General features: G+C 47.0%; 1 protein-coding gene across 1 annotated transcript; it reads left to right on the top strand.

Moving 5' to 3' along the window:
* Positions 1-829: 829 nt before the first annotated feature.
* On the top strand, positions 830-1,033 carry LOC121281544 (DNA-directed RNA polymerases I, II, and III subunit RPABC5-like). Its single transcript, XM_041194502.1, has one exon. The coding sequence runs from the start codon at positions 830-832 to the stop codon at positions 1,031-1,033; it is 204 nt and encodes a 67-aa protein (XP_041050436.1).
* The last annotated feature ends 15,657 nt before the right edge of the window (positions 1,034-16,690 follow it).

Genomic DNA, 16,690 nt, shown 5'->3' on the forward strand with positions numbered 1-16,690 from the left:
AAGTTATGATTCTATTACATAATCTGTAACTACTTCACTAATACTTGTAGTCAGTTTTTGGCAGTAACACATATGGCACCCTTCCCTGTGGCTGTAGTGGGAACACAGCTACGGTGACTGGGGTGCAAGTGGGAGCATCATAAAGAGAGAGAGATGAGGAGGAAAGGGCTGGAATGATTTTTTAAATCTCCAGATCTCTGAGTGGCAGCAGCCTACCCTTGAGTGCAGGTGGCCCTATGTATCCTGGTTATTTCTGATGTAAAGCTGCAGCCACTGGGTCTTCTCACCTCTGTGAGTTGTTGAGTTATACACTGTGCAGGAGTCCAAATTGCCTCTGGAAAAATTGGCATGGCATGGAAAAATGCAGGTTAATTACGTATTCCATCTCTTAATTAGCTTTCTGCTGCTGTTGGGCAGGTAGTCCCCAGCGCTGCAGTGTGGGTCCCAGTCAAAGTGCACGGAGGCAAGAACACATTGAAGAGCCAGCCTGATGTATTTTTCTTCCACTTTCCCAGCTCCCCTTCTCCTCCAAACCTGATTGCAAAGTGCTGGGAAATTTCCAGCCAATGTTTCTGCAGTGAAAGAGACCATTTTTCTACAATTGTGTCCTGGATTGAACAGGTCTGGTCTCAATAAGCAAGACTGAATGTTGTAGTATAAAGGGTTAATGTTAAATATATAAATATAGTCTACATCATCAGTGATGTAAGAACACATGACAATAGAGCAAAGAGGCAGAGAGTTCTATGTTGATTCTCATGCTGAGTTTGTATTGCACATAGTTAGTATAATGTCAGCTAAAATCCTTCACTGTCCCAGTCAGCACAGGATGATTACCCCAGTCCGGTGCTTCACTTGCGGCAACATTGTGGGTAACAAGTGGGAGGTTTACTTGGGGCTGCTGCACGCAGAGTACACAGAGGGTGATGCGCTCGATGCACTGGGCCTGAAATGTTACTGCTGCAGATGCATGCTGCTGTCTTACGTGGACCTGACTGAAAAACTCTTGAACTACGCACCCCTGGAGAAGTGATAAAACCTTGGTTTTGAGATTGTGGTGATGGAAAGCATTAGTCATACCTTCTCTGGTTTGATGGCAGGATTCTTGCATGTTGATCTGAATCGCCTGCTGTTTAATCCACATTTTTAGGACTGGATGAAGAGAACATTTTTCATTTTGTAGTCTGTCTTGTGAATAAAATGGGGAGTTGACTCATTTAAAAAAAAATGGTAGTGTTTACCAACAGCCTTGCTTTCAGCAGTATCTGTGAACAACCCCATCTAAGACTCCCAAAGATAATAACAGAAATGTAGTTGATTCTTTGTATGTAGTACATCTGTACAGCTATTAATCTCCCTCAATCCCATTTTTCACAATAGACTATTTACTTGCCTCACAAGTACAGTACCTCTCCTTCAACATTGTACCATATTACAGGAATATATATATACATATATAAATAGTATATCCTTAATTTTCGTAATGTTCATATTAAATTGAACAAAAAGGTTTTACTATATATGAATTAATGAAATAAAACCCAACATTACAATGTAGATATTATAAACCATTAACAAGATCAATAATATTTGGTAAGATATTTTACTGGAAACAGACGTTTTATGCTGGTGTTAACTGCTGAGTTCCAACCTGTGGAACGTCTCTCATGGCATAGGGTTTACAGGCAGTGGGTGTAGAATCAGGTGTCCAATTTCCTGATGTGTAATTTAAGGAAAATGGTGAAGCTTTCCCATAGTATGAGCAGTCTCATTTCAAAGCTTAGATCAAGGAGATTCAATGGACTTCCTATTTTCAGGCAAGATTCCGTCCACATCCTTAGCCTCGCTCATAATATACTAGGAAAAGGGAAGCCCCAGGAACAGCCTTGCTCAAGTTGGTTTCTTAAGTATCACAGAATCTTAGGATGGTAACAGAACAGAAGCCCAGTTGGCCCATCGTGCTCTGTGCAGGAGCAATTAATCAAGTCTGTTGTGTAGCACTTTATCAAATGCTGTTGAGAAATCCAAGCATGGCATTTTTCCATGCCATGCTAATTCCCTGTAGTCCTGCAATTCTCTCTTTTTTATATAATGATCTAATTCCCTTTTGAAAGCCACAATTGAATCAGTTTCCACCACATTCCCAGGCAGTATATTCCGGATCCTAACCATTCGCTGCAGAAAAAGGCTTTTCCTCATGACTCCATTGCTTTCCTTGCCTATCACCTTAAATCAGTGTCCTCTGGTTCTCAGTTCTTCCACGAATGCAAATAATTTCTCCCTATCTATTCTGTCCAAATGTCTCAGGAATCTGTCAAACTTACTCTCAGGAGATGAACCCCAGCTTCTCCAATCATTCTACATAACTGAAGTCCCTCATCCCTGGAAGCAATCTCATGAACCTTTTCTGCACTCTCTCTACTGTCTTCACATGCTTCCTAAAGTATGGCACCTAGAATGGAATGCAATACCCCAGTTGAAGCCGAACCAGGTTTTACCTAGGTTTATCATAACTTATTTGATTTAGTACACTATGCCCCAACTTATAAAGCCTGGGATTCTGTATGCCTTTTCAACCATGTTCTCAGCCTGCCCTGCCATTTTTAATGCTTTGTCAATGTATACCGTCAGGTCCCTATGCTCTTGCACCCCTTTAGAATTTTACCTTTATTGTATAATGAATCTCCCCATTCTTCTGAGAAAAATGAATCACTTCACACTTCTCTGCCACTTGTCCACCCATTCTGCCAGCCTATGTCCTTTTGAACTTTAACAATATCCTCCTCACAGTTCATAATACTTCCAAGTTTCATATAAACTGCAAATTTTGAAATTGAGTCATCTACACCAAAATCTAGGTCATTAATGCACATCAAGAAGATCAGGGGTCCTAACACTGATGCCTGGAGAACTCCACTATAAACCTTCTTCTAGTCCAAAAAACAATGATTCACCACCACTCTCTATTTCCTGTCACTCAGTCAATTTCACACAGATGTTGCAACTGTCCCTGTTATTCCAAATCTCTGACTTTGCTCACAAGCCTGCTGTGCGACACTTTATCAAATAAAGTCCATGTGCACCACATCGAATGCATTACCCTCATCTACATTCCCTGTTACCTCATCAAAAACTCAAACAAGTTAATTAAGCATGATTTGCCCTTATCAAATCTGTGCTGGCTTTCCTTAATTAACCTGCATTTGCCCAAGTGACCATTCATTTGCCCCAAATTATCATTTAAAAAAATTTCACCACCACTGAGGTTAACTGTTAACAATTGTGAGGTTTAAAAGATTATTATATCTTAAGGTTTTATCTTTTGTAAGATTACTATATTTTGGGACTATAGCTTTAAATATAGAGTAGATGAAAGGGTCATGTTAAATGTGCTGGAGTTCTGCCTGACAGTAAGTCTGGGTGATTTATTTTTTAGAGATCTGAGGAATACTTACATTGTTTTATTAAGCGGGAGTTGCTAGGTAATTACGCTTGGAAATAATGGCAGCAGTCACTGATATACCATGATTAGACCCTAAGGCCAGAATTTTCCAAGCCTGCTGGAGGCAGTCATGAAAGGTGGCGTGTGTGGAAAATATGGTGGGACCCACCACGACGGCGTGAAGGCAGGTCACGACGTTCCGCTCAATCCACCGACGGTGGGTCATGTTTCCCACCATCGGTTGGCGGGAACTTAACTGTAATACATTAGCATATAATTAAAATGCCACCCAGCCAGGCTCTTGGGACCCCACCGTGTCATCTGTTCACGATGGAGGGAAAGCACGCTGGCGTGTTTCAAAACAGCATGCAGGCGATGTGCCTTTGGACGCCTACACTTTGGGAGAGCTGAGGTGAGTGAGCAGCAGTGTTCTCCACAGCCGTCCATTGTTTACAGGCCTCAGGGGCACCGGGGGTGAGGGAAACTGACAACTGGCCCTGCAAGCAACTGCTGAGGGGCGGGGGGTGTCTGGGGGCAAGTACTGGCCAGCCTCAGAGGAGACTGCTAAGGTGGGGGGTGGTCAAGAGCTGCCCTGGCGCTGCATCCCGCGCACAGGTAATTGAAGTAGGGGGCAGGGTAAGTGAGGGAAGTGGCCATACATTACGGACACCTGTATAAACTGACCATGCCTCTGCAACTAAGACAGATCAAGCGCAGCCACAATCCTAGCCTGCCCGCCCATGCTAGCATCTTGGGGGCACCAAAGGGCTACCAAGTGCTCCATACTTTACAACTCCCCACTGCACCCCCTACGCCTCTGGCACAGATTCCGAGTCCGCCATCACTTTATTGGACCGCGGAGCAGTTGGACTGCATACGTTGTACAATCTCCTAGCCAATGCTAGCCATGTACCAGTCACTGCTGGAGATGCTCACAGCCCCTTGCAGTCTCAGCATCCTGGTTTGGACCAGTGTCCCCCATGCCACAGTTGACAGGGCAGCCATGCAGCGCACTCATCTCTGGCCATCAAAAGGGTGACCAGCACTCTCCAGGAAGCAATAAGGGGCAGTCACACAGGGCCTCGAAAGGTGTTAAGTACAATCATGATAACCATGTCTCTCTCGCTTTCATACTGCAGGAGGACCATGTCAGGATCATGTATCCTGGTGACCTAGCTGTATGCCTGACAGCCCACAGAGAACATAGAAGGCGGAGGAGAGATTGACCTGAGGCACCTGGCTGCGCAAAGGCAGGAGCAGCAACCTCATGAAGAAGGGGCAGCAGGGGCTCCTGCACACGCTGCCCAGGAGCGACAGTGAGCAATGGCCGGTCGGCGCCTAGCAACAGCCAGGTTCTACAGACACTGCCTGCCATTCCTGCAGATGGTTGAGAACCAGTATTGCCACTGACTGAGCATGTCTAGGGACCTGGTGGCTCACATCTGCCACTTACTGCAGGACTTGGCGCCAAGAGGACATGGAGGGCATCCACTGCCATTGGCTGTGAAAGTGAACATGGTGCTCAATTTCTATGCCAGTGTCTCCTTTCAGGGCTCCACAGGTGACCTCTGTGGGATTTCACAATCTGTCACCCACAAATGCATCCATGAGGTCATGGATGCCAACTTCTCCATGGCACACAAATGTGTGCATTTCACCCGGGACCGGGATAGCCAGGACGAAGGGCCATTGGATTCACCCTGATCTCGGGACTTCCACAGGTGCAGAGTGCAATTGGCTGTACTCATGTGGCACTTAGATCTCCATTGCTACACTCAGTGGACTTCATAAAATGCAAGGGCTTCCACTCACTGAATATGCAGCTGGTATGCGACTACCAGAAACATGTCATGCAGGTATGTGTGACACACTTCAGGGAGTGTGCACGACACCTACATCCTGAGTCGCTCACAGATCCCTGCAGTCTTCCAGGCCCCACAGCGGCTGCAGGGGTGGCTTCTCGGGGACAAGGGCTACTTGCAGAGGCTGTGGCTGATGACACCCGTGCAGCAGCCTCAGACTACAGCAGAGTGACGCTATAATGAGGCTTGTACAGCAGCTCACAACTTGGTGGAGCAGGCCATTGGGATGCTGAAGGTGTGTTTCCAGTTCCTGGTCCGGTTTGGTGGAGCCCTGTAATATAGTCCACAGAGTGTGTCACGCATCATCATCGTCTGCTGCGGCCTTTACAACTTGGCGCTGCAACAGGTTAAGGAGCTGGCTAAGAAGGAGATGGAGGAACTGCACATCTCCTCCGATGAGGAGGACGCCAACGGGGATGAGGATGAGGGGGTCCACAGTGGTGACGATGACGGGGATAAGACTCTTACACTGGCTAGACAAGGCAGGCGCATTCGAGAGACCCCCATAGCTGTCAGATTTGTGGAGGATGATGGCGACTTGCAGTGGGGTGTCCCTGTAGATCCTCACATTACATTTGTGAATGTTTGACTGTGAGAATGCTCCTGTTATGGAAATGCAGGATCGCTCACAGGAGGGTGATGACAACCTGCAGTGAGGAGACTCCATAGATCTTCATATGGCCTCTGAGAATTTCTGACTCCTGTCTGGCCGAGGGCAACTCGCTTGTGCTCTGTGATCAGGGCCACTTCAGAGACACAGCCATGAAACTTTAAACACATCTGATGCTGTGTCTGTCTTCAGCACCTCAGCACTTCAGGAGCTTGTTCACAGAATCACTGGACGCAGATGTTGGTTTGATGGGGGCCAGCCTCACCTTAAAGGTGCTGAGAGCACACAGAGTCTGAGAGAATTCTGTGACACCTGCCCACTACATTCTAGCAGCAATCACAAGCACTGCTGAGGTGCAGGCATTAATAATGTTTCCAGAGAGTGTGAGGCTGGACCATCACTGTGGTCTGAAGGCCGCACAGAGCACAGGCCCTGGACTGACACCTACCTTTTATCTTGTGTAGAAATGTTTCACATCTGAGTGACAAGAACATGCTCATCAGAACAAGGAGCCACAGGCAGGGAGATATTCTTAGGAGTTTATTAACAATAGTGAGCAGTATGTACAAGTGCCCAACACCCATGGCCAGGCTGTGCAACTACTTTTACCTAACTTTCCTAACGCAGCCATTACGTTATTGGTGCTCCCCAGACATCCACAGCAGAGGTGCAGACAGCCTGCTGGCTGTGACACCCTGTCTGTGATGACTTTGACGAGCGTCCTCTGGAGGGACGAGACTTGGTGGGCCCCGGCCTGCTTTCAGGGTCCTGCTGTATGGCAGTGGCATCCTCCTCGGCCTGTGAAGCTGGAGTTGTGGAGGTCACAGGAAGAGGGGAGTCGGATGGGCCAGTCACTCCCAGAGTCACCTGGGTGAATGGCCCCAGAGCCATCTGTTGATCCTGCTCCCTATGGGCCCGAATGCCCCTGGCTGACTCCGTGAGCGGAAGTGAGATCAAGCAGCTCTCGCACACACTGTTGGAGGCCAACTATGGCATCAGCGATGGAGTTAAGCCCGTGCTGCAATGCAGGAGTGACGTCCTGGACCAAGGTCTCCATGACGGATGCCATCCTGCCAATGTTGACCTCGGTGTGTTGCAATGCCGATGCTATCACCTCAGCCTGAACACGGACGGACTCCTCCATCATGCCTTGCAATCTGAGGAGTGCAGTGGACATCCCTTCCTGATGCTCCCTAGCTGGCCCTTGCAGCTCCAGCAACTGTGAAATGACCTAGTCCAGAGGCTTGTCATCTGACTCGGACTCAGCAATGTTCTGGCCTCCAGCAGTCTTCCGAGTGCCATGGACCTAGGAAGTCCCTGCCTCTGCCTGCTGTGGATCAGAAAGTGTGATGTGCTTACCAGATTGTGATCCTGAGGCTACTCTAAAGCTAGATCCCACTGAGGTGTGTGTCTCTGCGCTGGTGGGGGGTGTGGGTGAGCACTGTAACGGGACTTCAGAGAGGGTGCCTTCAGATTCCTCTTCAGAGGTTGGGGAGTTGAGGTTGGGGGAATGAAGGCATCGGGGGTGATGATGTTAGGAGGGGGGAATTAAGATGCCGGAGGTGAGGTTGGGAGGGGGTAACGAAGGTGTGGGGGTGTGAAGTTGGGAGGGGAGGAAAGTATGGGGAGGAGAGGGTAATGGGGGGAGAAGAAAGCAATTGGCGAGTAAGGTGTAAGGGGTGTGGAAGGTGTAAGGGAAGGAATTCAGAGGGGGGAAGGAATGCAGAGAGTGGAGAGAGTCCAGGGGGTAGAAGAAATAAAGGTGGAGGAACGAGTCAGGAAGGGGGAAGCACTAAGCAGAAAGGGGAAGTCTGGTGGTGGGGGAGGACTATGGTGGGCAGAGTCAGAGGAATGAGAGGGGAAGGAGTTCCAAGGGGAGAAGGGACTTCAGTGGGAAGGTGTCTAGAGCGGGGGGAGGATGTCCAAGGTGCAAAGTGCAAGGAAGAGCTCTGATGAGTCCATGATTGCCTCCTGGGGAGCGAACTGAGGATGGGCATGATATGAGAGAATGGTGAGAATGAACAAGGGCCTGGTGGGAGGGTGAGGGTTTGATGTGCACGTTCACCTGGACATCCCCAAAGAAAAAGTGTTGTGGCTGGCAGGTCATGGAGGAGAGGTGGAAGGTAATGCTGGGGTGGAGAGGGGTGGGGTCAACAGTGATGGGGGAAGGGAAATGTGTGACTGGGGGAGGGGAAAGGATGGGGGAGAAGCTGAATCACCACCTGTCTTAATCAAAAGTGAAATGAGAATCGTGATGGGCGAGATCAGGTGCTGCATGGGACTGTGATCAGTGGGTGGATGGAGATGTAGGTCAGCTGAGATGGAGAATGGAAAGCGAGGCCCAGCAGGCAACTTTCAAAATGCTCAGGACATTGCAGTGATTGTGATATGGGAAGGATCCACATGCGTGGGACAGTGCTTGCATGAGGCTCCAAAAGGCCCTGCCACACACACACACACGTCTCCTTCCAGAATCACTTGTTGGCCAGCTGCTCGCTTTTAGGTGGCAGAAGACGAGGTTGAGGGACTCACAGGCAAAGGGGACACGGAGGGAGAGGGCAGCCTCTGACGTTACTGAGTGGATGACCGAGCGGTGTCCAGCTAGCGCGCCTCCTCTCTTCGGGTGCCCTGGGGACCTGACCTGGCTCCTTGAGGGGAATGAGTGCCTGCATGGATGTCAAGGTGCCCCATTTCCCTCTCACATTACCACTGCAGGAACTCACCCATAGCTCCCATGATGGAGTGCAGGTCTGCACATATTTTCACATTCTGCTGGACCAGGGTCTCCATGGCGTCCACCATCCTTCCCTATGGAGACCTCCATATGCACACGTGTGGGCATCACTTCATCAGAGAGCAGGCGGATGCAGTCTTCTGACTCATGAGTTATTCTGTTGGAGACTTCCAACAGCTCTATGTGATGTTCCCATGCCTTCTGCCAACTCTCCAGGATGAGTTGGAAGGCCAAATCCACAGGTTTGCCACCTGATTTAGGCATCACAGATGCCTCTTCCCCAACAGTTCTCTGAGTGCCGGGGTGCTCAGCAGAACCTGCCTCCTCCTGCTGCAGACACGTGTCTGTGCAGTGACCACTAGATTGTGAACCCGACCCTGCTCTAGATCTAGGTCCCATTGTGGTGTGTGTCTCTGCGCTGGTGCAGGGTGTGGGTAAGCACTGTGATGGGTCTTCCAGACTGCTTATTTCCACCTCTTCAATGGAGGAGGTGTCCTCTTGGCTGGAGATGAGGACTTCGATGAAGCTGAGGGACTGGCTGGCTGAGGGTGTCTGTTGCTTGGCAGTGCTCCCTGTGAACCAATATAGAGATAATTAGTGCATGGCAGCACAGCCAAAAGCAGGAGAGAGAGCACTCACATTTGCATTGAGAGGTGGATGATGTGGTGCAGGATCCTCATGAGGGTGTTCACCGCCGACCTCATTGTCATCGCAGGCATGGTCCATGTCCTCACCAGTCAGCGCAATGGCACATTTCTCAAAGTGAGTGAGGGGCCTAATGTGGGCCACTCCACCCCTGGTCTGGGGCCTCATCCTGCTGATGTGAACTAGCTTATCCTGCATGAAAACAGATGGAGAGAGTGCAAGCAGGACACATGGCACTGCATGGAATGTTTGTGTGGTGACCGGAGCCATGAACAGGAGGTGGACGTGAGCTCTGGAGGATATGAGCTTGATGGAGATGTGAGGGTGTGTGTGAGAGTTAGTGGTGTTGTACCTTGAGGCATGAGATCCTTGTGGATATGTGATGGGTTTGTGAGTGTGTGAGTTGAGATTGATGAGAAGAGTGAATTACCTAGGTGGAACGGATGAGACCATTCATCCTGTAGCGGCACTGGGTGGCTGTCCTCTTTTGCAGGGCATTGGCGCTGACCGCTGCTGCCACGGCCTCCCATGCTGGATTGGTGATGCTGCTGCCCCTCCTGCGGCCAGAGCGAGGGTAGATAACATCACGGTAAGCCTCCATGGTGTCCAAAAGGCACTCGAAGGATGCGTCACTAAATCGGGGGCGGGGGGCACTGCAGTCCTTTTGCCTTTTGGGGTCATTCTGTCTTCTGTGCAGCAGTCGTGGCTGGGAGCACTGAGAGGTGTGCCTGTGGCTGCACTTTAAATGTGGTGCCCGATGTAATGAAGCAGTAAGGTGATAGCGTGGTGAGCGAATGAGAGCCTACCCTCCATCGAAACAGTGTGTTTCCTGGGAATGCATAATTAATGCAGCGGATTTGGGACAATATGGCATGAGAAGCCACCATTGTAGCCAACAGGTAAAATGTTGTTTTCCCTGCTAACTACTGCACTTAGAGCAAATCTGGGACAATTCTGCCCATTATTCTTTTTAGCTGTTAACTGGATGTTTGAACTTCTCTTTAAAAGTTACCATTTTCTATGGTGTTCATAACAACATTGTCTAGTATGTAGTTGCTAGGCTTACCCTTACATTTTTTGAACAAGGTGTAACATATGCAATTCTCCAGTCCTTTGGTACAACTCCTATATCTAAGGAGGATTGGGAAATTATGGCCAGTGGCTCTGCAATTTCCACCGTTACTTCTCTCAGTATCTTCGAATGCATCTCACCCAGTTGGGGTGGCTCATCAAGTTTAGGTACAGCCAACTGTCTAATATCTTCAACAGAATTACCTGGAAAAACTCAGCAGGTCTGGCAGCATCGGCGGAGAAGAGCAAAGTTGATGTTTTAAGTCCTCATGACCCTTCAACAGAACTGAATAAAATTAGGAGAGTGGGGAAATATAAGCTGGTTTAAGGTCGGGGGTGGGGGGGGGGAGAAGTGGGGGGGTGGTGGTTGTAGGGACAAACAAGCAGTTATAGGAGCAGATAATCAAAAAATGTCACAGACAAAAGAACAAAGAGGTGTTGAAGGTGGTGATATTATCTAAGAGAATGTGCTAATTAAGAATGCGTGGCAGGACACCCAAGGTACAGCTCTAGTGGGGGTGAGGTGAAATGAGACTAACAGGGCATAAGAGGTATAGATTTAAAAATAATGGAAATAGGTGGGAAAAGAAAAATCTATATAAATTATTGGAAAAAAACAAAAGGGAGAGGGAAGAAACAGAAAGGGGATGGGGATGTAGGAGGGAGGTCAAGATCTAAAGTTGTTGAATTCAATATTCAGTCCGGAAGGCTGTAAAGTGCCTAGTCGGAAGATGAGGTGCTGTTCCTCCAGTTTGCGTTGAGCTTCATTGGAACAATGCAGCAAGCCAAGGACAGACATGTGGGCAAGAGAGCAGGGTGGAGTGTTAAAATGGCAAGCGACAAGGAGGTTTGGGTCATTCTTGCGGACAGACTGCAGGTGTTCTGCAAAGCGGTCGCCCAGTTTGCGTTTGGTCTCTCCAATGTAGAGGAGACCACATTGGGAGCAACGAATGCAGTAGACTAAGTTGGGGGAAATGCAAGTGAAATGCTGCTTCACTTGAAAGGAGTGTTTGGGCCCTTGGACAGTGAGGAGAGAGGAAGTGAAGGGGCAGGTGTTGCATCTTTTGCGTATGCATCGGGAGGTGCCGTAGGTGGGGGTTGAGGAGTAGGGGGTGATGGAGGAGTGGACCAGGGTGTCCCGGAGGGAATGATCCCTACGGAATGCCGATAGGGGATGTGAAGGGAAGATGTGTTTGGTGGTGGCATCATGCTGGAGTAGGCAGAAATGGCGGAGGATGATCCTTTGAATGCGGAGGCTGGTGGGGTGATAAGTGAGGACAAGAGGGACCCTATCATGTTTCTGGGAGGGAGGAGAAGGCATGAGGACAGATGCACGGGAGAGGGGCCGTACACGGTTGAGGGCCCTGTCAATGACCGTGGGTGGAAAACCTCGGTTAAGGAAGAAGGAGGACATGTCAGAGGAACTGTTTTGGAATGTAGCATCATCAGAACAGATGCGACGGAGGCGAAGGAACTGAGAGAATGGGATAGAGTCCTTATAGGAAGCGGGGTGTGAGGAGCTGTAGTCGAGGTAGCTGTGGGAGTTGATAGGCTTGTAATGGATATTGGTGGACAGTCTATAACCAGAAATTGAGACAGAGAGGTCAAGGAAGGGAAGGGAAGTGTCAGAGATGGACCATGTGAAAATGATGGAGGGGTGGAGATTGGAAGCAAAATTAATAAATTTTTCCAGGTCCCGACGAGAGCATGAAGTAGCACTGAAGTAATCATTGATGTACCAAAGAAAGAGTTGTGGGATGGGGCCGGAGTAGGACTGGAACAAGGAATGTTCCACATACCCCATAAAGAGACAGGCATAGCTGGGGCCCATGCGGGTACCCATAGCCACACCTTTTATTTGGAGGAAGTGAGAGGAGTTAAAGGAGAAATTGTTCAGTGTGAGAACAAATTCAGCCAGACGGAGGAGAGTAGTGGTGGATGGGGATTGTTCGGGCCTCTGTTCGAGGAAGAAGCTAAGGGCCCTCAGACCATCCTGGTGGGGGATGGAGGTATAGAGGGATTGGACGTCCATGGTGAAGACGAGGCAGTTGGGGCCAGGGAACTGGAAATTGTTGATGTGAACCATCACTCTCACCTGTATTCAGAACTTAATATTGGTTGAAGAAGGAGATGCAATCAGGGGACTCCTGTGGCAACTGCATAGTTCTTCTTGACTGCCTGATGGTCACCCATTCTCTCTCTCTTTATGTATCCTTAAGCAGTAGGGTGACACCATTGATAAACATGCTATCCACAAAGCTCTCAACCTTGTCGATGTACCACGGTGACTCCAGCTGCTGCACAAGCTCCAAAACACATTTAGCACATATGGTTACCCAGGACATGAGAAGAGTCCTTGAGTTCCCACTTGGAATAGGACATTCACTCCATGGGTTCAAGCTGCCCTGCCATGGCACTTTTTATTAGGCAATAAAACTTATTAAATAGAGACTCACCAGTTACTCGCTAATCAGCTGCTTCTCTTCCTCTGATGACACTTTATGTTATAAAGAGGTTAACTGAAAAGTTTTACTTAACTCTTATAACCTAAAAACTTTAGATTTTAATTTACTGAAAAATTCAGAACACTTTAGTGTTACTGACGCTTATTATTTAATTTTAGCTTTATTCTCTAGATCTGATTAATTGATTCAGCACTGAATATAGTTATATGGTAAAGTATAAGATTGGCTTCAGCTTTTAGTGTATGCACTAATTAATCAATCAATCAACTTAGTCTTTACATTTGATTAACTTAAATTAAATTAGATTAAATTTTAAAATTACCAGAAAACTCACCCTGCATGGCTGCTCACTCTGTGATGTCACTTGCCTTCCAGGGCAGTCTGAACTGACGTTCAGCTCTTACTCTTTTTAATTTTCCACCCTGGAACTAGATCCCACTCTTTTTAAAACATGGTTTTTTTTTAAATTTCCAAGCTTCCAAATTAACTTGGAGCACTAGTTTAGGGAGAGGAAAAAAAATACTCACCCACCCATCACTCACCTGCTTTCATTTGACTTCACACATAGAATTTTGTTCTCTTTTTCAAATTATTTGCTCTGGCTCCTGCTGATTCCCTACTGTTGCTTATAATGTAGGTCTCTGACACTCTTCTCTCTGGTTTGCTCTGCAAGTTGGTGAATCCTAGAATTATAGAAAATCTATGGCAGAGAAGGAAGTCATTCAGCCCATCATGTATTTGCTAGCCAAGAAAGAGTTACCCATCCTAACTCCACTTTTCAGCTTTTGCTCTGCACCCATATAGGTTATAGCATTGAGTGTATATCCAAGCGCTTTTTAAATGTAATCAGGCTTCCTGCCTCTACCACCCTTTCAGGCAATGAGTTCCAGACACACATCACCCTCTGGGTGAAAAAATATCCTCCTAAACTCTCCTTTAATCTTTCTATCAATTGTTTCAAATCTATGTCCCCTGGTTATTGACCTTTCTACTGAGGGAAATAGGTCCTCCCTGTACACTCCATCTAGGCCCTTCATAATTTTATGCACCTCAATGAAAATCTCCCCTTAGCCCCTTCTGTTCCAAAGAAAATAACACTAGCCTGTCCAAACTTTCCTCATAGCTAAAGTTCTCCATTCCTGGCAACATCCTTGTAAATCTCCTTTGTATTATCTCTAGTGTGATCACATCCTTCCTGTAATGCTGTGACCAGAACTGTATATAGTACTCTACCTCTGGTCCAATTAGTGTTTTATACAGTACTAGCATAATCTCCCACGCTTATGTGCTATTCCTCAGTTAGTACAGCAAAATTCTGCTCCTATTGATATTTTTCTTTGCAGTCTTATCTCCTTCTTGATGCATTTTTCTCCATGCAGCAGTTGGTTTTGTTAGGAATTCTCAGATACAGAATTTTTTATCAATGTTTAGCTTTATTATTCTTGGTTACTTCTGACACCATATACACAAATAGGCATGAAAATTACTTTTAAATTCCAAATATGTTGCACAATCAAGATTCGGAAAACGTTTCCATGGGAAGAATCTTCTGTTCAGTGTCTGGGGGCGAGCCTCACACGCCGACACGTAAAATGACGCTCGGTGACATCAGGCATGCATCCCAACGTCACCACACGTCATTCCAATCTTTCATTTGGTGGGCTCGCACCAGAGTTGGTTGCGAACCCACCAAACTGTCAAAGGCCTGTTAAGGCCATTAATAGAGTAATTAACCAATCTGACAGGGCTGCTCATCCAATCTTAAGGTTGGCGAGCAGGCAAAGAGCCCAGGCAGTCTTCGCATTTGTCAATAAAACCTCATCCACGGGTGGGTTGAGGTTTCATGAAGGGTTTATTACATTAATAAATTTTTTTTAACATTTCATAAACATGTCCCAGCTCATGTCATGTTGTCACATGAGGGGACCTGTATCAATGATTTTCAACTTACTTTATTTCAAACGTTAAATCTGAAGTTAATCTCCTTGAGGCAGCTCCCTTAAGGCTTAAGGCCCGCCCATGTAAAATGGCGGCATGTGGCCAATCACGGGTGGCAATTGGCTTCGCACCTGCTCCTGACCGGCCCACCTGACAGGGAGAAAATTCTCCCCCATTTGATTTTAACAATTGCAGTTGGATCAAACCTGCACTTATGCAATCATGCAAAACCAGTACAATAAACCTGCACACATACCCAAATGTGTTGGAAACTATTCTTCACTGCTTGCTGTTCATAACAAGATTCGCAGCCATCTGCAGCCCAATGACATACAGACAGAATCCAGATGATGGGCAGCTCTGCCTCCAGAAGCAAATATAGCTACATAATACTTTCATGTTCCCAGGTGCTTCGAAATCACTTGCTTTTGCTGTGTAACTTCAAACATGTAAGCAAATAAAAATGTTACATTTGCAATGGAAACTCCTTCATCACTTAAGCATGGAAAGGAGGCTGGGTGTAAGGACTCTTTCAAGTACAGAGGATTCAGCCCCATGATCTTTGTGAACAAAAACAGTTTGCACTCAATTTTTTAAAGGTACTATCAATCTGCAAGGAACATCATTATGCACATTGGTGGGTGTCATAAAAGAAACAGTAACTGAGACCTTTCATGGTGACTGTAAGTTTTGAGCAGATGTTTCACAAAAACATAGCTATAGTCTGTGTTCTTTGCTGCTGACTCTACTAAGAAATACTCCAAAAGCAAAAGAGTATCTCAATCACTACATGTCAGCATCTGCTTCCTTTTCCTCGGTTGTCACCTCAACCTTCAAAAGGAGTCTGCCATGTAATTTTGGCACATGAAACTGTGCATGCAGAAGGGCAATGGTTGTGTACATACTTCTAATGTTACATCCTTGGGGTTGCAACAGTTCACAACTTAGGCTTATGCCATGATGGGATCTAGAGAAAAAAAAAGCATGCAAAAGTGTCTTGCACACTCTGGCTGAGATTTTACGTGACCTGGCTGGAGGAGAAGGTAGGACTGGAAGCAGTTGGCGATGGCTCTCCCCCTCCGACTCCCTTTTCTGGAGTGATCTTGCAGCAGAACAGCCAGCAGGCGAGATAGTTGATCATCCATTGGCTGGAGGTGGAGACTGAGGCAGCAGCAATGTACTCAGCTGACATGTTCAGATGTGCTGATGCCATGTTTAGAGTGTCAAGGCTCCGATACCCCGTGCACTCATCGTGAAATTTGGAGGGACCCATAAAATTGCAATCCATTGGATCCTTAACTGTCTTCACAACCTATCAATTACCTGTTTTGAGACGGTTTCCCATGCAGACTGCTGTTCACCACTGGTAAAATACAGTCCTGACGTGATGATCCAGAGGTATAACCCAACACAGTTTTACAACACCCTGCTTACAATGTCATCCGTTTAAAGGCTCTTAAAATCCAGCTTTAACTTCACTTTGCTCCTTACACCAAAAAACTTCATTTTCAGCCAGGCATGAGACCCTGCATTGGGGATGTACTTTGACTAATGACTGCTCTTCATTCACAATCCCCCAAGGGTGGTCATTTAATGGTTATAAGGGGTGGAACACTCCCTGATAGACATTATGTATTTGATTGATTTCACAGAATACTTGAATATTCTGAACAAGGGGTTGACCAGAAATTTGACAAAAATGTTCAGTGTTGTATGTGCTATCGAGAATAAACTCTGGCTGTTTGAAGTCCATCTGGTTCATAGCAAGCTGCCACACTTTTCCTTATGCACCACCATTCAAATGATGTTGTTAAGGTCTATCGAAAGCAAGAGTCTGCTATGTGAGTTTTCCCGCCGCTTTCAGAACTTTCGTGGAAAGCTGTCAGTGTTTGAAAATCCTTTTGCTGTTAATATTGAGAATGC

This window comes from Carcharodon carcharias, chromosome 8, assembly GCF_017639515.1.
Source record: "Carcharodon carcharias isolate sCarCar2 chromosome 8, sCarCar2.pri, whole genome shotgun sequence".
Taxonomy (NCBI): Eukaryota; Metazoa; Chordata; class Chondrichthyes; order Lamniformes; family Lamnidae; genus Carcharodon; species Carcharodon carcharias.

Coding starts and splice junctions, on each gene's coding strand:
- LOC121281544 (XM_041194502.1), top strand. CDS start 830: ATGATTACCCCAGTCCGGTGCTTCACTTGCGGCAACATTGTGGGTAAC.